A 26,540-nucleotide genomic window follows, 5' to 3' on the forward strand; every position below is an offset into this window, starting at 1 on the left:
ACTTCAAGCATGCAGCATTTTGGTGCGAGTGGTATAGTTTAAAATACTTACTATTCATTGCCTTTAAGGTTGTTAGCCGAGAGCAGTAGAGAATATAGGCCTTTGCCAACCGGTTAGTAGATGATCACTGACTGCTGCCTCATGTCATTGTTGCAGTTGTCTGACATGACAGCCAAGAACTGAATTACAATCAAGAACTGAATATGACAATTTTATATTGAAAGTTATCAAGTAATAAATGCAATCTCTACACAAATAATAGAATTTGGGAGGTCAACCAACCCCTCTCCCATCACATTTGGATAGTGGTCATTTCAAATATACATGATACGAATATATTGCAGTTGCTAATTAGATGTTTGGCAACTGGGAGAGCAATTCAAGTTTAGGGCTGTTTCAATAAAGGCAGGAGCAGAGTGAATTTGGAGAATTAGAAGATTACTATTGGATAATGGACGTTGTGCTTCAGAAGATCCTCTAGGATTGCTTCATCACTTCCTCATTTAAATCTTCACCATTACAGTATCTTGGAATTAAATTATATCTGGTAAATATAATCTGTTTTTCCATCTACAGCCTTTATATGATACTGCGTATCTTACCTTGTACAATATCAGCTTCACTTCACTTCCTATCCTGTTGTATAGTCTAATGGAACAGCATGTCAGTTCAGATACACTCAAGAGAGACCCTTCACTGTACAGGTAGAGTTAATAACATTGTTTGGATGGTTGCTTCAGACGAGCTAGTAGAACATTGCAAAGTTCTACATGTAGTTCATGTTGAAATGCATTTCTGTTTGGGATTTTAAAAGATTTGGTAAAAAAAACATGTTATGTTTTTAAAATGAGCAATTATTTTAGATAGTCATCTAAAACACTCCTTGTGTAGAACAATACTCCTGAAATAATATAATGCCTCTAACCATGTTATGAAGTACATGAACCAAAATCTTGTGTGCCACAACCACCATCTTGGAAAAAAGAAAGTGGATATTTTTCCATTATGAAAAAGGACAGACAGTGGCAGCTACTAGTAATTTATTTATTAGACCCTTGCCTTTCTATCTTATAAACCTACAAGATGGTTAACAAGTTTGGTGTGTCTTTTAAATATAAAAATGCGCACAGTTTCAGATAAAAATAGACAACAAAACATAATGGAGACTGAAAAATAATAAATGTTCTATTTCCTAAAAGCTGATAATTGGCACCTATTGATCACTAGGGAGAAAGTAAGGTGAACCTCCCAGGGGGGAGGGTTCCATAATTTCAGTGCCATCACAGAGAAGGCCCTGATATAAATAGAACTTGAAGTATTGAGGAACACACCAAGCAGTGATTATGAGGATGTCCTTATTATGTGGGTAGTTGCATACGTAATTTGATCACCAGGGCCGGTGCCAGAGGTTCTGGCGCCCGAGGCAGCGAGCGCGCGCTCTGCGCACGCACGCATGCCACGGACTGCGTGATGACATCATCGCAGATGTCATCACACGCCGCAGGGGGCTGGGCAGCTCACAGAGCCCCGAGCCCAGAAGCTTCCGTGCGCCACCCCAACAACAGCTCACAGCTTCTGCGCCCAGCTGGGGCAGTGGAGCGTGCAGCGGAGCTGGTGTGGCTGGCTGCAGCAGCAGCTGCATCCAGCCAGCCAGCCCCGTGCCGCCGCCACCACATGCCCCAGCTGAATGCAGAAGCTGCGAGCCACTGCTGGGGCGGCGCGCGGAGGCTGCTCCGTGCGCCACCCCAGCAACAGCTCACGGCTTCTGCGACCGGCTGGGGTGGAGGAGCACACAGCGGAGCTGGTGTGGCCGGCTGCAGCTGCTGCTGCAGCCAGCCAGCTCTGTGCCGCCACTGCCACGCACCCCAGCTGGGTGCACAAGCTGCGAGCTGCTGCTGGGGCGGCGCCCGGAGGCTGCGCCTGGCTGGGGTGTGTGGCGGCGGCAGCATGGAACTGGCTGACTGGCTGCAGCAGTAGCTGCAGCCCAGTCATGCCAGCTTCACTGCGCGCACCTCTGCCCCCGACACCCCCTCCGGCGCCCCTCCAATGCTCGCGCGCCCGAGGCCACCGCCTACCTGGCCTCCATGGGCGCGCCAGCCCTGTTGATCACTGCATCCTAAGCAGTAGCCACCGTTTCCATTTTTTTCTTCATTAAAAGGGCGCTCAATGATTCTGTGTTGGTGTCTCTTGGGGAACATTCCAACAAAGAATGTGGATGGTGTACTAATTTGCATATGCATAAAGTAGTAGAAGTCCCTCCATCATAGTCCATTTTTAAAAATTTGAATTTTGGTTACCTACAACTTCAGTGCAATACTTACATTGATTTATTTGGCTTAAAACTCTTCTCCATTCCACATGAATTCCATTTTTATATGTACTCAAATTGTAAGAGAGAGGCTCAAAAGTGCATTTTGCCTCATGCCTTTATATCAGTAAGTAGAAGTTGGTACATCATGAGATGTACCATCAAGATACATCTTGAGATGTACCATCATGAGATGTATCATCAAGATACATACAATAATGCCAGGAAAAGTTGAAGGAAGGAGGAAAAGAGGAAGACCCAAAATGAGATGGCTTGATTCAGTAAAGGAAACCACAGTCTTTGCTTTGGAAGATCTGAGCAAGGCTGTTAATGATAGAACTTTTTGGAAATCATTAATTCATAGGGTCACCAAGAAGCAACTTGATGGTACATAACACACATACACAATCTACTCCCATTTATTTCTTTTCCTGTTTTGCTCCTTTGTTCGCTTTTGTTTCCCATTTGACTTGTACTATGATATGTCACAAATATATTAGTACACAGAGCTATTCAATTCTCAGGGCGTGAGGAAATTAACCAGCTCAGCTCTCTTGTTATTAAATAACACATTCTAATAATAGCCTTAAAATGTAATTATTAAAACTTTCTGAGAAACCAGCTGAATCACTGATAGTAAATCATTTTAATATTATGATTTATATATGTGAGATTCTCATTAGAAAATATAGGATTTTATAGAAATGTTTTTTTTAAAAAAAATCTGACGTTATTACAGTTTACAAAGAGGAGCTTCTTGAATTGAAAGCAAATATTCTAGAGACCTCTAGTGTTGCTTTTTATTATTTAAGATGAAGTTATCAGTGTGTTATATTAACTCTTTTCTTCTGCAATAGAACAAGTGTACTATACGCACACAGAATTGGATATTAAGGGAGGAACACGAAAATATGCAAAATACATTGCATCTGACTATTGCTCACTTAAACATTTGCAATTTTGTATCTCTTTGTTTAGCATGTTAGAACATGTCGAAATTATTATCTGTGTCACTATTCAGGGATGTTGCCAAGAATGCTCTTCTGCGCTGGCGTGTATTTATTTACTGGACATTCTTGGGAGTATTTGATGCTGTGGTCTTTTTCTTTGGTGCCTATTTCTTGTTTGACAATACAACTGTGACCAGCAATGGACAGGTTAGTATCCAACAGGTTTAAAGCTATGCTGGAAAAATCGGGTGCGTGGGTGTTAGTCCTAAACTTTAGTTGTTATTTGTCTTCATTCAGTATAATTCATATTTGTAAATAGGAAAGGCTGGTATTTTCATAAGGTGTGGGAGAGAATGGCAACACCTGAATTCAGTATGTGGAAGCAGTTTAGTAAGTAGATGCAATCCCATTTAGGAGAAACCTATTTGTAAAGGAACTATATATTTTTAATGTGTTTCCTTTCTCCAGTAATGCATACTTTGTATTTTCAATTGCTTGATTTATTCATAGCTTCTTTTTTTAAAAAATAGGCACTCAGATATAGAGATAAGCATCATTGTTAATTTAGACAGACTACACAATCCATTCAAAGCATTCTATTTCTATTTGTTATTAAGTGGCATTGGGTTAGAGCCAAGGCTTCTGCAACCTCCACTCCTCAAAGGTTGTGCCAGGATAATTTCAGCAGATTCTTTTTCCTTGCTGGAGCCTCCGTGTGCACTCGTGGCATACTGTTCTGGAGCCTCCGTGTGCACTCGTGGCATACTGTTCTGGAGCCTCCGTGTGCACCCATGGCATACTGTTCTGGACGGTCTCTGACACTCAGCAGCTGTTTGGGGGAGGGGGATGCTGTGGAAAAGGAAACATGAAAACATCCTATCTGCAGACTTGCTCGAAAGCCTTGGATCTAGCTCACCAAATATAATTTTAAAGTCCTTCTGCTTTTTATTTGCATGTTAACATTTATGTGGTCTATTTTATTTGTGTCTTGCTTTTTTCCTTTTTTTGCTACTTGCTTCTCTTCCTATCCTCAGCTAATGACAACCAACACTCACATGGTAAGACTACTGTGGTTTTGTCATGATGTGTGTTTTCCGCTTTTCCTATTGAGTTATAGAACAGATCAGATTCAAGTTTCTGGGAAGTGTTTTTTTCCTGCCCTGATATGCTGAAATAATGCCAGTGACCTCTCTTAGTTTGCTTTTTAAAAGCAACAAATAAGATTATGGTTATCAGAAACAAAAAACTTTTAAAAAGTATGTATATGTTTTACTTGCCACTTTTCAGTTACTTTTTCTTCCTGTTCAATTAATTGTACATTGTATATTATCTTGCATTAGTTATAGTAATTCAATATTGTGTGTGTGTTTTTAAATCTAATATTTAATAAGAGACCAGATGTGTTACGCATATGGTCCGTTTGGGAAAGGAAGGCAGGTCATTAAGGTAGCTAGAGGAGGAAAATTAAGACTACTGATCGGTTTAAAAGTGTAAGACAACATTCATCAAATAGAAATCTGGATCACTTGATAGAAATGTACTAAAATATGTCTGGATGGGCAGGGCCTAGAAATAGCAAAACTAAAACCTTTGTAGATATAGAATCTAAATCAACAATGGCCAACCACTGAAACATGTACTTTTGGACATCACATCTAAAGTACGAGATAATACTAATTCAGTATTATATGTGAATATATTCATCACCATGACTTGGTTTAACTTTGGCTCTAGCCTATTAAGCTAGGGAACAGAAAGTAACACACGCTTAGGCAAACTATGACCTGCTTTTTTCTAGGTGTTCTGTTGTGCTAACTGATTCACAAGGTAGAATAAGGAGATGGTATCTTGAAAGGGAAATAATAGCAAACTTGTTATGCTGGGAATACTGAATTCATAATAATGTTTTTAACAGACTTTAGACAGTATCTAAAGTCTAGCAGGTAGGCAGAACTGGTACCTTTTCTTTGATTTCTGTATTTTGTTCTGTTACCTTCCCTATGGGCTGGGCTCACTTTCTTATGGCACGTAAGAGAGCCTGGCCTAAGTGAAATCCTAATCAATGGACTTAGACTGGAGTAATTCTGTTTAGGATTTCACTGTAAATCTCTCTAGTGTGAAGACAGGAAAAGAGCGGATAAGAGATACTTGCTAAATTCCATTATTTTAGTCCTAGCATTGTTTAAAACAGTATTAATAGATTATTTTATATTTTATAACCTTATTTAGAAAATACAGGTTTTTTTATTTAGGTATGAGAAGTTACTAAAAGACGCTTATTTTTATTTATTGTCCTGCAATTTCAAAAGTGACTTGAGTATGAGACTAGGATCTAGAAAGTCCAGATTCAGATCCCCGCTCTGCCATGGAAGCTTACTGGGTGACCTTGAGCCAATCACGCTCTCTCAGCCTAACCTGCCTCACGCTGGAGGAAAGGAGGATGAGGAGGATGAAAATGGAGGCAATGAGAAGGATCGCGCCACTTTAGGTCCACATTGGGGAGAAAAATGGGGTATAAATGAAGTAAAAAAAATAAAAGCAAGCTAAAATTTTCTAAAAATTATTTGGGTCCCCCTTGAAAAGAAATACAGGGTATAAGTAAAATAAACAAATGTAATTCTTGCATTTTTGTCCATTTGTCAATTTTAGATTTTTTACATTTTTTAAAAATGATAAAAGTAATGCAAAAAATTTCTGGAATAGGTAGGATTTTTTAAAATGTTAAATCTCAGGCAATTTATGGTGACCCTACAGGGTTTTTAAGACAAGAGACGTCCGGAGGTGGTTTGCCATTGCCTGCCTTTGCATAGCAATCTTTCGATGGTGTTCTCTGATCCAAATACTAACCAGAGCCGACCCTGGTTACTTTCCAAGATTTAACGAGATCATGCTAGCCTGTGCTATCTAGGTCAAGGCAAGGCAGTATTATCAGATGCCCAAGGTGAAATAAAGCTTTTACAGACTGAATTGTATCCGTTCTGTCTCTTTATTCTCAGTCTCAACCACGTCTCTAGGATTTTTCTTTTACAAGAGTGGTGTAGTGGTTTTTAGAGTCTGTGACTCCAACCGGCAAGACCTGAATTCAGTTTCCCACTTGGGCCTGAAATTCATTGGGTGCCCGTGCATCAGTCCTCCTCTGCCTAGCTTACCTCACAGGATAAGTGAAGGTGAAAGCCATGTATGCTGCTCTGAGCTCTGCAGAGGAAGGGAGGGATTAAAAACGTAGTAGATGGTTTCAAAGTAAGTTTTGCTAGATCTAGAAGAGTACAAATGGTAAGAGTACTCTGAGCACAGTGAGGGTATGAAGGGGAGCCTCAGAGCAAAAGACTCACTGTGCCTATGGTTTCATATTACACGAAAGATGGTTTGAAGACTTTATATCAACTCTTCCGGTAGTAGTAGCTGATGCTCCAATTAAAGTCTTAAGCGTGTGGATTCAAAATCAATAATCAGCACCATTCTAAGTAAAATGTGTTATATTAAAATACATTACCTAGACCTTCTTCAGTATGTATTTTTGTTTCCCTGCTAGATGTTTGGAAACTGGACTTTTGGGACACTGGTGTTCACTGTACTAGTATTTACTGTTACCCTGAAGGTAAGATCTTCTACGTAGTATCTATAGAAGCCCAGCTAGTATCATTTTTAGTAGTGTTGTTTCTCAAAGTAAATATATCTCTGTGCCTGTTGCTTGTGATGTACATTTTTAGAAACTGTTGGTTAGAGAAATAGCAGTATAGCTTTCGAAGCTCAATATTCATATTATATGAAGAATAGTATTTCTGTCTTAAATAGTATTAAAAAGATATCTGGGTATAAAATAATAACAACATTAATAATAATAACATTCTATTTATATACCGCCTTTCAGGACAACTGAATGCCCACTCAGAGTGGGTTACAAAGTATGCCATTATTATCCCCACAACAAAACACCCTGTGAGGTGGGTGGGGCTGAGACAGCTCCAGAGAGCTGTGACTAGCCCAAGGTCACCCAGCTGGCTTCAAGTGGAGGAGGAGTGGGGAATCAAACCTGGCTCTCCAGATTAGAGTCCCGCTCTCTTAACCACTACACCAAACTGGTTCTCAATAGAGAATAGAGAAGAGAAGTGACCCTGGCACTTTGCACAACGTAACAGAGGTCACAGGGCTGCTTTAAAAAAAAAAAAAAGTAAGTTGCTAACATAGGTGTTTTCCACTTGGTCACTTTATAACATTTCAGAATCTATTCTGCTTCCCATGTTCTCCAGAGTTCTACATGTGCAAAGGAGTTATGGGAAACAGAAATGGTTTTTGTCCATCTTTCCCCCGTTTTTATCCCCTCCGCACATTCTGTGATTTTTTTTTGAGCTGCTGCCCAGTCACTGCTGGCACGTGTTATGTCCGTGAAGAATCAAAAACTCCCGTTCTGCTTCTCGTGCTCCCTCTTCCTTTCCCCTGGAGCTGATTGGTCTGTCCACCAGTAACCAGTCCTACCCTCTTTAGCTCTCTGAACATCTTTTCCACCATTTTTATCAGTAAAGTAAAGAAAGGGTCATAAGGCTGCTTGCTTTCTTCCTCCCAGTCATGCACATACTGTCTTTTTTTTTTTCAAAGCCAGGAATGAGTCCTAATGTTTATTCCCTGCTGGCTTTAAAAGCCAGGAAATGGCTGCTTCTCCCTTCCTCCCTCGGGGTACGTGTACTCTCTAAAACAGGAATGAGTCCCAAGGAACTGGAGTGAAATTGATCGGCCTCCTCTACTTAGCTAGAAGGTGAAATTGATGGTGATTGGTCAATTTCAATTCTACCCTCTCTCTATAGAAAGAATGAAAAGGGAACTTCCCCCTCCTTGCTTTCAGATCAGCAATTTATTAATCCTGTGCTGGACTTAACATTAAAAAAAGAGGAAAGAGGATGGGAGGGCTGATGGAAAGAAGGAGAGAGGGAGTGACTGGATAGATGAGAGCAGCCAATCACAATGAAGTGGGCTGGCAGGGGACGGGAGAGGGGTAGAGGGTGGAACATCCAAAAACAGAATAAAGAGTGTACATGGGGAAACAGCAGACCACAGGATACATTTTTTAAAAAATTCGTGGTATAAGCACTCCCAGGAAAGCTGTGGAAAAGTTGCAATAGTGGCTGGAGTGACTACTTATGGTAGCAAATCTGATGCAGATGGTCAGGGGAAAAAAACGCTACACTATGGGAACTGAACCGGCAAAACTGACCAGTGCACAAGGGGTTTCTGTCTCTTCTGCCTCCTGGTGGCCTCATCAAAGTGCAACAGCAAGACCCTGGAACATCAAAAAATAAAGTCGTTTCCTCGTTATTTCTAAAAAGTTACTAGTTTTTAATTCAGAGTCCATGTAATAAATGTAATAAAGAACAGTATATTTGATTTCACTTTTGATCGGTTGCCTTCTATCTTCACATGCCTTTTACATAATTTATTGCACTTCAGATTTTGATCTAGATGTCTTTTCATACAGCTTGCACTGGATACACACCACTGGACATGGATCAATCACTTTGTGATCTGGGGATCACTTTTGTTCTACGTTGTATTTTCCCTCCTCTGGGGAGGGATTATTTGGTAAGAAATTGCTGTGAACCCTAATGTAAATCTCTCACTCTCAAAATCACAAAAATGGATTCTGTATGAGATATAGTAAAAGTTATACTTGAGGTCACATCATGGCTGGCCACAGCTGTAGTCTTTTCAGTAATGGTTGATGAGCTATCTGACCTCCCCTTTTAAACTAAAAACCAGGTCAGTGTGGTTTGAAGTAATTGTTTTGAAAGTTCTGTGATCTGAAATCAACTAGGATTATATTAGAAGTGAAGTTCCAGCTACTTCAGCCAGAAACCAAATAAGACTGGAAAAGTTACCTCATATTATCCTTGAGGGAAGACATACAGATAAAGTCACTATGATTCAGCTTCAACTCTTGCCAGATTTGTTGTTCTCCAGCTGTGTAGCTCTTTCCCAGCTTCCATGGCTTGTCATGAGGCAATCTATGCCAGTACGGTCAGCATTTCCACAGCCTACGAGTGGCTCTGCTTTGAGCTTTCTGGATAAATGTTGTATGTCCTGATTCAAGACTTTTAGCCAAATGTACCTGGAAAGAATAGGCCTATTGCCTCTTAACATTTTGTGAAAGAGGCAGTTTTGGTGGTTCAAATAGTATGTTTTGCATGGAGAAAGTCCTTGTCCCAACTGGGAGTGGCGACAGATAGCAGGCTAGGCAGTTCACCCATTCAGGAGGCTCAGGCAGGCTTCCCAGGCATTCTGCAACAGTTCAGATGAGAGTCAACAGGCTGGATAAGATTGGGTGAGAGCTTATTGCTCACTCAGGTCATTTGATCCTGCAGGGATGAAAAGCTCTATGGGTCATCTGCAAGGCGTTGCTGCAGTGATCAGTAGTTCCCCATGCCTGCAAATTGTTGTGCTTGAAGTAAAGCATCTGGACCCTGTTGTCAGAGTCCCCCGTTCTAGACTTGTGTTACCTTATAAGAACTGCAACCCCTTGAGACAGAGCACACAGTACTGGGCTAGATTTACCATTGGTTTGCATCAGTATATAAGGCAGATTCTTATTTTACATGGCTCGCAAATCCTAATATATAAAAGGCAAGCTGTATTGGCGACAACTTGCTTTTTATCCCCGCGCAGGTTCCTTGCTGATGCCTCTGGCCTTGAGGCCGCTGTGAAGCATCCGCTTGCTGCTGGGAGGGGGCGCGCTGAATCGACAGCCTAAGCACTTCTCCCTGCACCTCCCTTCCATGCCCTTCCACTCTGGCCTCCAAGCTGCTACAAAGCGCCTGCTTGCTGCTGGGAGGGGGACCGCTAAATCAGTTTTCTAAAGTCCATTGTATTTTTTCACACAATGGACGTTGTTTCTAGTATAAAATAAAGGCCAATATTCATATCTGCAGACCATACTTCATTGTTGTGTTAAGATTCAGTTCAACTTGGAGTTAATCCTACACTAAGTCTTAGTTTGGGGAAAGGAAAAAGAGATGGCTTCCTTTCTTATAAACCAGTGCTTAGTTTGACGTGTTTCAGACCTCTAAGAAGATGAGCTAGGAAATTATATGAACAATTAATTTCCTTTTAGTAGATTGTAGGTGGAGTTGCTTGAGAAATATATTTTTCTACTTGCATTATACCAATTTTGAAAATTGACAAACAATATAAAGATTGTATCCATGTCTTCAGGCTTTTTTTCAGCTTTACAATACAAAGAGACAATGCTGTGAAATGGTGCTTTGTGCCTTATGCACTTTGAAATCATCAGTGTCATGTTCCTTTTTTATTCCCCATTAGGCCTTTTCTCAATTATCAGAGGATGTACTATGTGTTCATGCAAATGTTGTCAAGTGGTCCTGCATGGCTGGGTATTATAATGCTCATAACAGTGAGCCTTCTTCCAGATGTGCTGAAGAAAGTTCTTTGCAGGCATTTATGGCCCACAGCAACAGAAAGAATGCAGGTAACAATATTTTGTCCTCGTTTTGTTTTAAATGTTTATAGAAAATCATTAAGAGCCCCTACTTAGATTTACAAGCTGACCCGACATTTCTGTTCAGGAGACTTGAGGACAAGTGCGCTTAGGATTACGTCCATTAGACTACTTAATGCAAGTTCTCTTGATATTTTTTTTCTTTTCCTGAGTTTCCCAGTGTACTTGCTTGCTTGGCCAGACATTGATGTATGAACCAATGATGGATGTGGACCGCAGTATCCCATAATTATAGGAGTTGAACAAAGTGCAGCTGTTGATTACATTTCTATGTAGCCACATCTGATTGATTATATAGTGTGGTGATATCATCGCTCTGGCTGCGTGATACCTGACTGGCAAGAAACACATGGTGTTTGGGGGGAGAAAATACAGTTACCAAAGAAGCAGTTGATTTTGACTGCAAATAGGCTGCGGAAACTAGATAACAAAGATAAGTGGAGTGGGCTTTTAGGAACATGTAATAGACATTGAAAGCCATGTTTTGCTGTGAAAACAGCTGATGGAAATTAGCAGCAGTTACCCAGGTATATCTGTGTTTTCGAAAAGTTGCTTGCCATTGACAGTCCTGACTTGCTTTCTGGAGAGTTTATCGTCATTCTGTAATAGAAAAGAATACCTCTTTTATGTGTAAAGCTCATTGCACTAATTCTAATTCCATGAATTAATTGAACTGGTTTACTTTGGAAAGCATAAACAGGTTGTAAGAAGAACCAGAAGTTCAAAGGGACTAAGTAAATGTTAAATGATATGGTCCTCAATACTGTTCAGAGAGCTATTTAACATTTTGACAGCTGCTGTCTATAGAACTTAGTTACTGCTTCCAGAAGCTGGCAAAAATCATGCATACTCTTTGCACTTGGTGACCTTAGCAAGACACCTGAAGAGGGATATGGTGAGATAGTCATGCTGTGATTTAAGATGTCTAGTGTGGTGTTTGTCAGTAATACAGTCCCATGGATGGAATGAAAACCACCTTAATGTGCAGTTCCTAAGCTTACAATTACTGATGTTTCTTTGTTATATGCATTAGAAAGCTTTTAGCATTTAATCAGATTTATTCCTTGTGTTTCTTCTTTTTCCTCTCCAATGCGCTCCTGTCTCCCAACCTACTTTTCCTAAAAATAACTGCTACCTTGCTTTAAACTGTAATTGATGCACACGGGTACTTGCTTCAATCTTCTGGGGAAATCAGACTAAACATCAGTGCCTTTCTGTTGAACAGTCCACCATCTTTATGCTTTCTCAGACTTCAAGCAGTCTAAGTTTCTAATGGAGCAAAAGGTGACTTTTTCTGCCTTTCTGCATGCTTGGCCATTTCATTCAGAAGACTTTAGAAAGTGCATTCGCGGTCACAAGCTTTTATCGTACTTGGTGTCCCCAATTGTACTTTAAACACGTCTGTACTTAAAACATTTTCACGGGCTTTCCCTCTTTTGTGTTTCCAAATGTGTCTGCATACCATAAGTAATTATTTGCATCATCTTTCTGATTCTTTGTACGCACGATAGAGCATTTCCATCTCAAAGTTTATTCTCCTTAAGTGCTGGTGGTTTTACATAGATGAATGCACAGAGTATTTGCATTGCAATCACCTAAGTGGATTGTTCACCACACAGAGATGTGATGGAAGTTCCCGAGCACAGTGATTAGTGTTTCTTCTTTTTCCTTTTCCTACCTGGTGCAGAATGGCATTTTCTTTTAATATGGCACAGTGCATTCCCCCCGCCCCCCACTGCTCCTTCGTTTTTCATGGAAATTATTTTTCCTCCTTGCATTGCTGTTGCCTATATAAAGGATTTTGAAAGGATTCAGTGACTAAAATAACCCCTGTTGAATAACTAGTAACAGATGTCTTTCTAAAACTTTTTATTTTAAATAATTTAGCAATTTGAAATTAAAAAATGTGTGGGAAAATGCAGAACTGACCACTAAACTTCTGCTGTTTTAGATTACTTCAACCAAATATTTTATTAGAGATTATTCTTGAGCTTTTCTCTTTCAGTTTTGAAAGTACAAGTCTGATTTTCCCAAATTCATTTCTTACGTATGCTCTTCTGCTGTCATTTCTGTGTGTGGTGAACAAGCACATGTATTCTCATAAAATTTTGTGGGGGAGTGAGTTTCAGTCTCTATTTCCAGAAGGTTTAAAATGTGCTCAAACTGCTTTTCATTGTACTATAGTCATCATTATGCAAAAGCTTTGGAGGAATCTGTTTCTTTTGGTAAACTACTAGCTAAATTCTGTTTCCTTTGCTGATTCAGGAATGTTTGATGATGCAGGCCTATTTTCCTCATTTAATCTTCAGATGTAAATTTATGCATGTATATTTCTTTCTCATTTATGCCCACGGTACATAATTTGTACTAACATGCCTTCATTTCAATTTAAATTATTATTTCTGTTTCTAACAGAAACCCATAGTATAAACTTGTTATTAGTAGTTCAACTTCAGAACTTATATCTTCTTTTGATTTACTTAAAGTAAATCAAAAGATATTCCTGACTGAAACAAGTGCCAAAGGCTGTATATTAAAAAGGCAAGTAACGGTTTTACTTGTTTTTATTTCAGCCATATGCACCTTTTTGCTGTTTTCTTACTAAAACCAGAAATTACTTCTGAAAATTAGGTGACTTCATGTCATAATATTTTGCTATAATAGAATCTGAGTCACTATTTCTCCATGTGTAGCACATATTAACTGCATAGGTAGTCTTTAGTTACCCTTTCAATTGGATGGCAGAAACGATTTTTCTGCTTATATTGTAATAGGCATTACTGCAGCGTATGGAGGCTGCCAGGAGGAAGGAAAGAGGAACTAGTTTGGGGATGGGGATACAGGGAAGTACTGCCTGCAAGTCCTTGCAGGTTCCCCACCATGCAACTGGGCCATAGGGGAGAAGTTCCCCGGGGGGCGGGAGGGGGAAGAGACAAAGATAGGTGGGAAGGAAGCAGGAAAAGGGGAAGCTATGGGGGGGGCAGGGAAGGAGAAGAGAACATGGTGGGGGAGAGGAAAATGAGATGGGAGAGGAAAATGAGATGGTCATGCACAGCCAGCACCATGCAACTGGGCCATAGGGGAGAAGTTGCCGGGGGGTGGGAGGGGCAAGAGACAAAGGTAGGTGGGAAGGAAGCAGGAAAAGGGGAAGAAGCTATGGGGGGCAGGGAAGGAGAAGAGAACATGGTGGGGGAGAGGAAAATGAGATGGGAGATGAAAATGAGATGGTCATGCACAGCCAGCACCATGCAACTGGGCCATAGGGGAGAAGTTGCCGGGGGGCAGGAGGTGCAAGAGACAAAGGTAAGTGGGAAGGAAGCAGGAAAAGGGGAAGAAGCGATGGGGGGCAGAGAAGGAGAAGAGAACATGGTGGGGGAGAGGAAAATGAGATGGTCTCCCACAAGTTTTTGCATGCTCCACACTTGTATGCACTAATCCTGAAATCCAACCAAGAATCGAACACTGATAAAGGAGATCCAGTCACTGGATAGCTAGTAAATCTGAAAGAAGGAGGCCACATATCATGCCAAACAGGGTGGGCAAGAAGAACTCTCAGTGCATGGGTGATCTCTGAGAGGTCAAACCAAAGCACATAGACTTTAAATACGGTTGGAATCCAGTTACAGAACAAACAAGTTTTATTTTCTTTCTGGGATTAGAATCAGTGAAAAAAGAGGGGAGAATTAATCAGATTGTATCATATGTGCAAAGTTGGTCCCAGATTAGTCACAGAGGATAGAGAGGAGGTAGGTTCTTTGGACAAATCTCAAACAAGGTAGTACTTAGTTGGCAGGCTAGATGGGTTTTGGTATGAAGACAAAAAGATTAAATAGCTTCATCCAAAATAAGGGCCAGTCATGATACAGTGTATCTTTTGTGTGGAAAGACATACTGATGAAATTATTGGAGGTCCTTAATTGTGATCTGATACCTTTTGCGATTTCACCTTTTGGTGGGGCATCGCTGAATCTTTTGGGGGTTATCCCCAGAAGCTCCTTATTTTCATCTAGTTTGTGTCACTGAATTAAGAGTGGTTGCTTGCCTCCTTTCAGTTTTTGTCTTTGTTCTCTGTAAGCCAGAGTTTTCTTGGACCATCTTGACCCATATTGAAGATGCATCAGGGGGAAAGCAGACCTCTACATTAGGTCTGGGAGAAAATTTCAGGAAAACATACGTTCCTTACAGAAAGATGATACTAATTTGCAAATGGGACAAATATTATAGGAACAGGTAGCTCTCAATAGTTCTTTCAGAGTCATGCACTACAGACCATGGGTATGCACTGGCGAAATACTCGGTTTTCCTACTTTGGGTTTACCCGAAGCGGGAAAAAGATCCGTAATAACCCAAAACCTAAAGCAGCAAGCCACTTCAGATTTGGGTTATTGGAATCACTTTGGCATGCTTCGTAATTATTCAGAGCATACCAAACTGAGGGGGAAAACTGTCACCAAGCCCCCCACCCCCACTGAGCCCCCTTCCCCCAACCCCACTTACCTATCCTGAAGGCAGGAGTCAGCTCCTCCGCTGCCCGCACCACTTCCTCCACTTCCGCAGCGGCCAGCTGGGTGGTGGGGAAGGCCGGAGCAGGCACCTCCACTGCAGCCAGCAAGGCGACAGGGAAGGCTGCAGCCAGTGCCTCCACTGCCCGCATTATTAAAGGTAAAGGTAGTACCCTGTGCAAGCACCAAGTCCTTACTGACCCATGGGGGGACATCACATCACAATGTTTTCTTGGCAGACTTTTTATGGGGTGGTTATTAATATTCAGTTATTAGAAATAACAGTGTCTTGGTTATTGTTCTTTAAACCTGTTAGTGTTTCATTATCAGTACTGACAGTTTGGTATAACGCCTCCTTTGTTACCATTTACATTTTCCTCTCTGATTCCTTGAGATGCTCATAAAAGCTATAGCCTCAGTATTTTTCCTCATCCTTGCAGAAGATTATGAAATATAAAACAACTCTAAATGCATTGGCGAACAACGATGGGCCACTTCTTGAAGGAACTCTTTCGGCTTCTGAGGCATAATTAGATCATTGATAGGTAACAGTACTGCACGTTGTTACCATTTTGGTAATTTCTATTGGTGTGCTGTGGTGTTTTCAGAGAAAATCATTTCCTCCAGAGTTTTTGCTGTGCTTTACCAGATGAAATATAATTTCTAGGGTTTTGATATCATAGTCTGTCTTCTGTTTTTTAAATCACAGGTAAGTTTTTTAGTATTTGATTTTGAATGTTGAAGTCTCTTAAGATTTGATTACACCTTTTTAAAATAACTTCATATCCACAAAATTACTTGCCCTGCTAAAGCAGATTCTCTTGTGCCAACTTTTAATACAAAAATGTAACAGCCGATGAAATTTGTTTTGATTTTGATGTTGATTTTAATAGGATTTGTATGTATGATTGCTACCTTAATGAAATGTGCATTTCTGTTTGCTGTTGATCAGTCACTGCTGAGTCGCTTTTGCTTCAAATGAGAAATGGTGGTGGGCCTCATGTCTAGGCATAACCCGCAACATTTATATTACAATTGAATTTGTGATTTTTTTAATACTGGCTTGAACAAATATCAAAGTACCTTTTCTTGTCAAAGTTCTATGGTACAATGCCACCTGACATTAATGGCACAGGCCTTATCTTCTATGTCCTGCCTTGCACTACACTGAAGCCGTAGAACTTACGTTCAGTGTAAATCACCTGTTTTCATAAGCATCTATGCAAGATGAAAACACAGACTTCAAGGAAATATTTTGTTAGGGCCAATTTGAAAATTATAGGATGCTAAAAAGACATGGGCACAACCGTCCACTCTTCTGTAGCCTTCATGTCTCCCATCAGTGAATGTACACAATTTCCTTGCTTGCACACCATGTAAGCAGAAGAGAATTTTGGTCTTCTAAGGTTAAATGTAAAGCAGTATTCAGAAGGTAAACATTTTTTCTTCAAAGTGATTCCAAAGCTCAAATGCACAAGATTCATAGCATCTTCCATGTAAGGTGTGCACTGACGGATCAGACCAGTGGTCCCTCTAGTCCTGCATCATGTTTCACACAGCGAACACCCAATTGCTCTGGGGCCAAACAAACAAGGAAACAGTGGCAAAGGCCTTCCCTGACTTCTAGCACTAGTATTCAGAGGTTACTGCCTCTGAATGTGAGTTTCATCATCTTAGCTAATAGCCATTTATGGACTTATCTCCATTAATCTGTCAATTTCCATTTTAAAACCATCTATACTAGTAGGCCTCACTACATTAACTTGCATTGAACAGATCAGTGTCCTTCATATAGTTTGGAAGAGTGCATTCAAATGTGGATACAGCGATAGATGCAACCCATGACAATTTTAAACCATTAATCCGCTACCACACATCAAGTATGCAGTATGATAATTGAGTGCACCCAGAACTACAAGTTAAAAAATAGGATATAAAAAAAGCTGTTCAAAATAGGCAACTTTATTAATCAATATATCTAATTCTCAAAATGGCCGAATCTGTGGATACTTAAATTAACGAGACTGGAGCCATGAATAGATAAGACAGCTGTTTCTACGAACCTGAAAAAGGCCCATGTTTGCAGAAAAATCTGAACTCTAAAAGGATTTTACAGGCTGCTGCAAAAAAATTTGCACCGCAAACTGTAAATCAGGGATTAGCACCCTCCAGAAACAGTCTTAAAATTATCATAATCCAAATGGCCAGGGAGCCTCCTAAGCAAAGAGAAAATAATTTTCAAATGTATTTCGTGCTAGAAACAAAAGCGAAGCAAGATATACTCAGTATTGTTCAGATTTGTGCTGGTCTTTGACCGAATAAAATGATTGATTATCTGAACTCTAAAAAAATAACGAGGGGTAAAACCTCCAAATAATAGAAGGATTGCCTGTAGGTTTAAGAAATTAATGACCTCTCAGTGACCATTGTGGGGTTGCTAGGCAACCACAACAGTATTGCCAGACTTCAAACTTTGGTTTCTGTCACTAAAAGGTCTGTTTTGGCCTTTGAGGGAGGACTTATTGGGGTCAGACCAGCAACAACTGCTGCATGGAAGCCAGTATAGTGTAGTGATTAGAATTTTAGACTAGGATCTGGGAGACCCAGGTTTGAATTCTCACTCTGCTGTGGAAGTTCACTGTGTGACATTGGGCTACTTACACATTCTCAGCCTAACCTACTTCATAGATTGTTGTGAAGGAGAGGAGAATGATGTATGCTGCATTGGATTCCCATTGTGGAGAAAGTCAGTGGAAATAATAAAAATAGCTGAAGATGGAGGGGGATGAAGAGATAAAAGGTAGGTTGGTTAAGTGGGAAGGTAGCAGATGGTGAGGATATGGGGAGTGCTAAGAGGAGAGAAATAAGTGTGGGGAGAGGGGGATATAGAGGAGAGTGAGTTACCCCTACCCACAAGTCCTTGCAGGTTCTCCACTGTGCAGTTTTCCCAGGTCGAGGCTGCCAGGGAGAGAAATGGAGAAAAGCTGAAGACTGGGTGTAGATATGTTGGTGGGTGGGTGGGAAGGAAGAAGCAGGGAAAGGAAGAGGCTATGGGGGCTTTCAGAGAAGGTAAAGAGGAAATTGAGTCTGATGATCATCAGTCATTTCCTTAGGTTTGGTTCTAGTTTGCTGTGGGTTTTTTTTAAGGGTCTGGGGGAAGAGATATGGGATTTTATCCTTAGAGTGACATGAGCAACATAAAACAATTATTCTTTGCTGTCCTGACAGAAGATTGAAGCCCTCAAAAGTCCCCTCCCCCCTCAAGATGTGTAAATTGCTTTCCCTCCTTCGGAGCTGTATGCTCCTATTTAAAAATCCATAGTCTAGAGACTTCTGATTCGGGCTGGGGACAGCAGAGAAGGCATAACAAGGATCTCTCAAAATGATTACGCTCTTTGGAAAGATTAGAGAAAATGTCAAGGATGTGAGTCATCCAGCTGTGAAAATTTTATCAGTTATCCAAAATGCAGCATAAGGAGTGTCTTAACACTTTAACGCTAAAATAATAGTGAATTTATATTAATTGAAATTGCTCCTCCTTCAGGCTGTGTTTTCATTTTAAATAGACTATTGGTCATTACATTCATACATTGTTCTAATACCCCTTTGAAATGACAGATACCACATTAAAGGCTTCTGCTTTGTTCTTGTGATGAATGCTTAATATATCATTTATTTTCTTAGCAGAATACTTCAAGCCATGGTCGGGACCATTTTTCAGAATTCACACCTCTTGCCTCTCTGAAGAGTACAAGATACAGGAGCAATGACTGCAAGAATTCCCAAGCGAGAAGGTCTAGTTGTCGTTCTAAAAAAACAATGTTTACACATTGGAGAAACCATGATTATTCAATACTCCCATCCATCTTTGGCTATTCCAATAAACGTTGCAATGTCAGTGTGAGTTACTACCAAAGGGGTTCAGGTTTGGAAACGTCTCTATGACAGATCACCAACTCAAGCCTTTAAGAACTACAACTATTTTCCACTCCCCCAAGCCCAGCAAACAACTATTTAACAGCATTGATTGAAATGTTATTGGGTTTTACTAATCGGTATAATAATCTGACAGACTGGATCGAGAGTGCTGAATATAAATTCTTCCAGGAGTACAGGCTTTTTTATGTTTTAAACTTTTGAAGCAATGGATTACCTACACAGTCTGGCACTGTGAGAATCGACAGCACTAGAAATTCACTGCATTGTCAAAATGTTTGTCTGTTTATTGCTTCTGTCATCCTTTGTCCGTTATTGTTTGAAGTGTATTGCTTCGGTTAGTGATCCACTTCTGAAATCAGTGGTTAAACATTTTCAGTCGGTAGCATTGATCAGAGAGCATGTTAACAGGTGCTGTTTCTGACGTCTTTGTCCTTTGTTCTTTCTGTAGAACAAACTGGTGTTTCCTTTGTGCAAATCTGCTTTCAAGAAACACTCTCTAATATCCATTTTATTGTAAGTCGCCAAGTAGGACTATATGCTATTTAGGATTGTTTCTCCCCAGTAGACCAATACATTTCTACTTAGAGTCTGTACAGACATTAAGAAGTCGAGCTGGCTATCAAATGGGTGAAGTTGGCTGCTACTAGGTATATGAAGTTGAAAATAATGATTAAATTTAAAAAAATCATCCTAAGATTATTCTTTTAAAAATGTCAACAATAAATGAACCAGTGTTCTACAATTTTGCTACCTCTGAAACGGAGAGTATGTGGATGTTTGGGAAGTGTTTTGCTACCCTAAAGTTTTCCCCCCTGTGGAGGCAAGGGAATAATTGATTCCTTAAGAATTTTATAGATGGATGCAATATTTTAGATACTGATATTTAATTTTTAGTTTGGCTTTTGTGGTGGGGGTGGGGGGAGGAAGAGTGTGGGGAAACAGGCTGACAAAGACTACTGTATTATGACTACTGTTACTTGTTAAAAACCACTAGATGGCATTTTTTGCTTTTTGAGGGAGGATTCAGCTGTACACAGGGGTGGGAGGGAATGCATATGATGACACAAAAGCTGTGATTGCACAAAAGCTACACCAATAATTTAAAATCATTATAGCCAGCTTGTACTTCAGTCCTCCATCTGTGGCTCTAGTTACGCTTTGTACTGGTTTTGATTATAGCAGACTCATACCAGTCTTGTCCCACCTCTCCCCCAGTGTTTTATTTAGGGTGTCAAAAATCTGAAGGATTACTTCAGAAGAATTAAAGTTCTGGATAAAAATATGGAAATTCCCTTTCAACTTCCCTGAGCAAAGATAGGAGAATATAATATTTTAGAGGCAAATTGTGAAAACTTGTTTACCAAAGAAGAGACGAGAAAGAATGGACAACAGCTTCCATGATTTCTCCCCTCCACCATGTGATGCATGGCATCGTGTGTCCCCGTTGTTAAATTGAAGCACTTTAAACTGTCATTGTTAGTATAATGTGATAGTACTATTCATAAAGATATTATTTGTCATGATATACTTGAGTGTCTGGTAAATATATCCCCTACATAAAACACTGGCTACATATATATGTCTGTGTGTATATATATATATTTTTAAAACCAACTTAATATGGGTATTCATTTTATACCTGTAGTAGTGACAAATCTCCTGTTTGGATGTAGTTAATAAAATTATTTTTAATGCGTTTTTTAAAAATCTTAAAATTGCCTTTGCACTGAAATATTTTTCAATACTGTAGCTATTTATATATCTGTTTTACGCAACATTTGTTAACACCATTTCTATTTTTTTTAAAGCGTATGTCTTAGAGAGTTGTTTTATACTTATGAGTTTCAGATCTCAAAAATATAGCTTATAGTGGAATTGTGGTTGAATGTTGAAATTCTGATGAATGTTAAAATTAGAAGTAGGTTATTCTGTGAGACTCATCCAAAGCCACTGATGCTTTTTTTTCCTTTTTCATGCTTTTGCTAGGAATAGTAGCTTTTAACGCAATACAATTTCTGCTTACAACCAACTGCTGCTACCAGGGCTTTTTTTCCCAGCAGGATCTCCCAGGATCTGAGATCTGGGACCTCTGAAAAAAGATCATGTGACTTGTGGCCCCACCCCCAGCGCCCAGAGATCCATGAGCCATCTCCCCGGATGGAGCTTCTCCCAGGCCACCTTTCCCTCCCTCCCTCTTTCCTTGCTTTCTTCTTTCTCTCCCTCTCTCTTTCCATGTCTTCTTCCCTTTCTTTACTTCCTGAGGTGCCGCCGCCACCTGGCTGGCTGAGAGGCAGGCCGGGAAGGAGAAGAAAGGAAGAGAAAGCCACCCTCCTGTGACGTCATCGTGTGTTTACGGCAGTGCGCACATGCTTTGCGTGCACACATGTGGTAATAGAGAGATCCACCACCTCTTTTCCCAGAAAAAAAGCCCTGGCTGCTACTGTTCCTGAATTTTTGTTCTGTAAAGCTTTATACTGTTTTTTTCATTGCCATCCTTTAGCCTTAAATAAGAAGATTCTTGCTTGATGTTCTGAAAATGCTGCATTCCTGCTTTACCTACCAACTAAAGAGTTTATTGCAACTTTCTTACATCTCAACTATTCCTTAAAAAGTGAATAATCTTTAACAGGCTGGAATCTTTAATAGTAGCTGTTGATTTATTTTTAAAGCTTTGTTTCATTGTATTACTTCAGAGGGAGAGGGAAAATAACATTGCATTGAAATGGGTTAGTCAGTAAACAACTGTAACTTGAAAACATATTCCCTATAAATAGGAAAAAAGCAATATAGACTTAATTAGTTTGCAATCCAATCTCTCCTTTGTCCCTTTTCCATTATGGACATTCATGTATAATCTATTGTAAAAATTAAACTATTGGACCCTAATCCAGGGATCCTCCTATGCAGTGGTAGAGTACACACATCCTGCTGTACCCAAGTATCTGCACTGCCAAACTAATGACTAATGCTGCAAATTCTCCCACCATTTATCAGCTGGCTATTATGGTGGAGTATAATCTGGATTTACTTTCCACATCCAAACGGTGATCGGAGGATCTGAGCTGATGGTCATCTGGTCAGATGTTTTGGAGAGTTTTTCCTGTACATGGGATGACTCGGTGTGGGGAAGGGCATAATTTCAGAACAGTGATCTGTGTTCCATCATCTGTTTCTCTACAAAAATTGTTCTTGCTTGATCAGGTCAAATAGTAAATTAATGAGGCAATACATTGAGACGCTCAACAACTGGCTAACAATCAAAGGGTTATAATCTGATTTTTTTTTAAAAAAATTAAGACATTTATACAGAGAAAAATTGCAACCTCTGTAACACAGATTGCCTTGTTTGAATTGTTAAACCTTTAAAAAGAAAATTTATTAGATGCTTTAATAAATGTGGTAAAACATGGGTACCAATCAAATGCTCCTGAAGAATAAAAACATATTTTTGTTGAAGCATATTCCTGAAGAGCGGTTAGTAGTAAGGTTCCATTCTTTTCGTTGTCAGGATCTAGAATAATCATTATTTTCTTCAGCTACTTAATATAAGAAGCTTACCATTTATCGTCCTGCTGGCACCAGTCTATCTATCCCACTATATCACAAGTATCAAAGGAAGAAAACTGCACTAGTTTGTGAAATAAATGGAATCAAGATTAAAAAGCTTTAATGGAAATCTGTCAAAGTATTACGGAAGATAAAAATGTATGTGATTGTACTTGACACAACTGCACACATCAGCTTATATAGCTTTACCTTTGTCTAAATTATAACAGAATTTTAATTGTACATTGTGTCTAAAAATTCTGTCATGTGCTCTGTCATTCTCAGTACTCCTTTATAGTGTAAAGTAGAAGCAGCAAAAAATGCTATCGGAAATGGTGGGACATAGTTATCAGTGAATTAACCATTCAAAATATCTGTAGTCATCAGCACTAAAATACCAACGTATTTTTAAATGGTACAATGATAGGTGCACTTATCTGATAATTCAGCCTTCAGAACTACTGTTTAATCTGTAACATTTCATTAACTGGATCAATGCAGTCTCAAATATTAATTATATATAAATATATATATACTTGTGCATTAATGTAAAGTTTATTTTCAGTGCTGTTTTTAAACTTTTGTTTCTGTAGATATCTGAACATGAATTCTTTATATATATATATATTTTGGACCTTTCTGTAGATTGTATAAAGCGGTAGATGTTCAAATCTGCTTGCAATAAAATAAACTTTACATACTTTGTTCTGATTTTGATTTCAGTAAACAAAAGTAGTCATTTAAAGGATTTTTAATTCATATAGAAAATACTGAGTTCAATAGGCATTTAGGCTTCCAGGGTATGTTTATATCTGCACACATTTGTTTTTGACATTTGATGTAAGCTTTTTACAAACAATATGGCTACTTCTATCGGGGTAATTTAAATTACTAGCAATCTAGAACAGGCCATTTTCATGAACCCTGTTAAACTGCTGGTAAAGCTCATCCCCTTTCAAGGCAAATTTGAGTACTTATTAACAGATTGTTAGGTACTTTAAATTATGTAATAATGTACTATGAAACAATTATGAAAAAATAGTCTTGCATTCATACTTGGTAAGTTTATTTCTAAAAAAAAAAAAGTTGATGTGGAAGTCACAGATGAGCCAATTCAGAAAAGGAGCTTGGTGCAGTCATCATAAATTACACCATTTCTTCCTAAGACCATTCTTCAGCAGTGGCCCTTGGGTTGCCTTACCTGTGTTTATTTCTTCAGTTGGTTCTCTAGCACCGTTTACAATAATAAGGCTTTCAGCTAATTGCATTAAAAAAATACGCGTTTTTATTAGTCACTGCTCACTTCTTCAGATACGCTGTTTATGCAGGATCTCCACATATCTGAAAATGTTAGTTGTGATTCATGAAAGCTATTTCAATTAATGTTAGTCCAGGTGTCACTGGATTTTTGTTCCATCTTAGGTGACTGGTTCAGAATCTTGTATTGCCCTCCAACAAGTACTTTACACATTGGTCACCCACCATTAAATAAGTGTTACTATTATTGCAAGCTGTAACTACTTATTTTAAAAAGTCATTCTACCATTAAGTAGTTAAGTATTAGGGAAGGGAGAGCCTTAGAAATGAACTTTATCTCAGTGACTGAGCACATGTTTAGCAGGTAGAAAAGTTCAGGTTTGATCCTAGTATTTCCAGTTAAAAAGGATTTCAGGTAGCGGGCTAAGAAGACCTAAGCTCTGGCTAACAATCTGAAAGGCAGTAGCTGGAGATCTTCCAGAATCATAACTGATCTCCAGGCCATAGAGATTAGTTCCCTTGGAGAAAATGGATACTTTGAAGGATGGAGTTAGATTTCCCAGGTGCTTGCTAGTTGCAGGCAAACTCCCAGCAGTTTGTCCCATTGCCCACTGATGACTGGTGATTGGAGGGAGGTTGCAAGCCACCCAGCAATTGCCTGCCACCAGCAGGCAACACAGGCAAGTGTGCAGCAGGCACACTCCCAGTAGGGTGCAATGACATCATTTCCTAAAGTGACATCATTGGGAGCGTGAGCACTCCCATTCTTTGCGGGGATCAATTTTGGCCCCAAACTAGCCAATTCTAAAAGAATCAGACCCATGCAAAGAATGATGCCACTTTCAGAAGTGATGTCATTGCACCCCACTGGGACCGTGCACGCAAAGCATGCACACAAAGATTATCCACACAGTGAGTACTGGGTCACCCCCCTCCTGTCAGGAGGGTAAACATACCTGGTAACCCTAGATGGAGGCTATGGCAATACATCCTGCTGAGGTCCCTCCCTTTCCCATTCGCTGCCTTCTCCAGGCTCCACCTCCAAAATCTCCAGTAATTTCCCAACCTGGAGCTGGCAACCCTAGGTGGTAGTCTGGGGCAAGCACAACAGAGAGGATGAGGTTCAGAAGTAGCCACTGTGATCACGGCTGGGCTACATGCTCAGGAAGAAAGGGCAGTGGTTGAGAGGTAGGTGCAGAACCACAATCACTTCCTTAACCTCAGCAACTGGTCTCGGCCTTTTGCTCAGCTGCCACAATCGGCCCATCAGGATTACAAAGCCAGGCCAAAAGCGGACTAGGCCTTTACATGAACCAGCCATGTGCCCCTGCGCCATTTTAATCTTCTGATCTGCTCTAAGATTAGAAATGGATGAGGGAGGCAATTATGCTATTTTTGATAATGTATTACACTACACCAAATGTACAGTAGTGGCATTAGAATTTGTACACAACAGAGGAAAACCTGGTTTTCATTCAAGTGATTCTTACAGCCCTGTTTTAAACAGGTTTACTTGGAATTCAGTCCCTTAAACTGTAATTATCAAAACACTTTCTACTAATTCAGCAGAACTTAGGTCTGAGTAAATATTAATTTAATTTATGCTTAAGGATTGTGCTGTTAAATCATTTTGTATCTTGGGCAGTATATTCCATGAAGAGTTAAGTGGGCTTGGATACTGAAGACTGAACATTAAATCATTTGTGTGCTCACATGGTCTTGAATTGAACCTGGTAATGGATAGGGATGGATGTGACGTGTACGTTCCACCAGGTGTCCAATAGTTGCTGGGCTGTGGCATTCTATACCAAGTGGAGTTTCTGAGTTGAGCAGTAACTGTCAGAGCTTGCCGTGGGCGCCGCTGGGTGGGGCGCTAACATGCCTGGCTCCGACTTCAAAGGGGTGTCAGGGATACTGCAGGACCCTGCTCTGTGTAAGGAGGGGCAGTATACCTCACCCAGACTCCCTCTCAGTCCACTCGCTGGCCTGCTCAACCTGCTCCCATCATCCCTCTTGATCTCCTCCTCCCTCCTCCTCCCTCGACTTTCCTCCTCACCTCCACTCCATCACTCATACACAACCCACCATGAACACTCTTCTGAGCCAGCTTTTATAGGGTTTTGTTTATCTGCCCCCGCCCTTCCTTCCAAGCACCTTCCCTCTCCTGATGCTGCCCAGCTGTGTCTGCCCTCAGGTGTTCCTTGCCTTTCACTAACACCTCCTGGCCTTCCTTGCTTGTCTAGCAGGGTGAGGTTAAATGTGAATGTATCCCAGCTGAGGCTCCCCCCAGGTATGCCTCCTTCCCTCTCCCTTAGTCTTCCCTGCAGGACAGGGCTGGCAGGGCCTTTCTAGGTGATGTGCCTTAGTCGTCTCTGCCTCTGTTCACGAGGGGCCGCCCCAGCCGGCATCTGAGATGCTTGTCCATTGGGGCTGGGTGTGGCTGCACTTCCCTGGCCTTGCTCGCGAGGTGCTGCCCCGGCCAGCATCTGGGCTGCCAGTCCATTGGGGCTGGGTGTGGCTGCGCTTCCCTGGCC

The 26,540-nt window shown here is 40.3% G+C and overlaps 1 protein-coding gene across 1 annotated transcript in view; it reads left to right on the forward strand.

Moving 5' to 3' along the window:
* The window catches only part of ATP11A (ATPase phospholipid transporting 11A), a 141,351-nt gene extending 122,287 nt beyond the window's left edge, over nucleotides 1–19,064 (forward strand). Inside the window, exons 24-30 of the mRNA XM_054973826.1 lie at nucleotides 577–704; nucleotides 3,330–3,465; nucleotides 6,791–6,856; nucleotides 8,729–8,832; nucleotides 10,567–10,732; nucleotides 15,705–15,809; nucleotides 18,949–19,064. Coding sequence (XP_054829801.1) covers nucleotides 577–704; nucleotides 3,330–3,465; nucleotides 6,791–6,856; nucleotides 8,729–8,832; nucleotides 10,567–10,732; nucleotides 15,705–15,794 — 690 coding nt within the window. The 3' untranslated portion in view covers nucleotides 15,795–15,809; nucleotides 18,949–19,064. The remainder of the gene's footprint in view (nucleotides 1–576; nucleotides 705–3,329; nucleotides 3,466–6,790; nucleotides 6,857–8,728; nucleotides 8,833–10,566; nucleotides 10,733–15,704; nucleotides 15,810–18,948) is intronic.
* Nucleotides 19,065–26,540: the final 7,476 nt, after the last annotated feature.

Source organism: Eublepharis macularius, chromosome 3 (genome assembly GCF_028583425.1).
Source record: "Eublepharis macularius isolate TG4126 chromosome 3, MPM_Emac_v1.0, whole genome shotgun sequence".
Classification (NCBI taxonomy): Eukaryota; Metazoa; Chordata; class Lepidosauria; order Squamata; family Eublepharidae; genus Eublepharis; species Eublepharis macularius.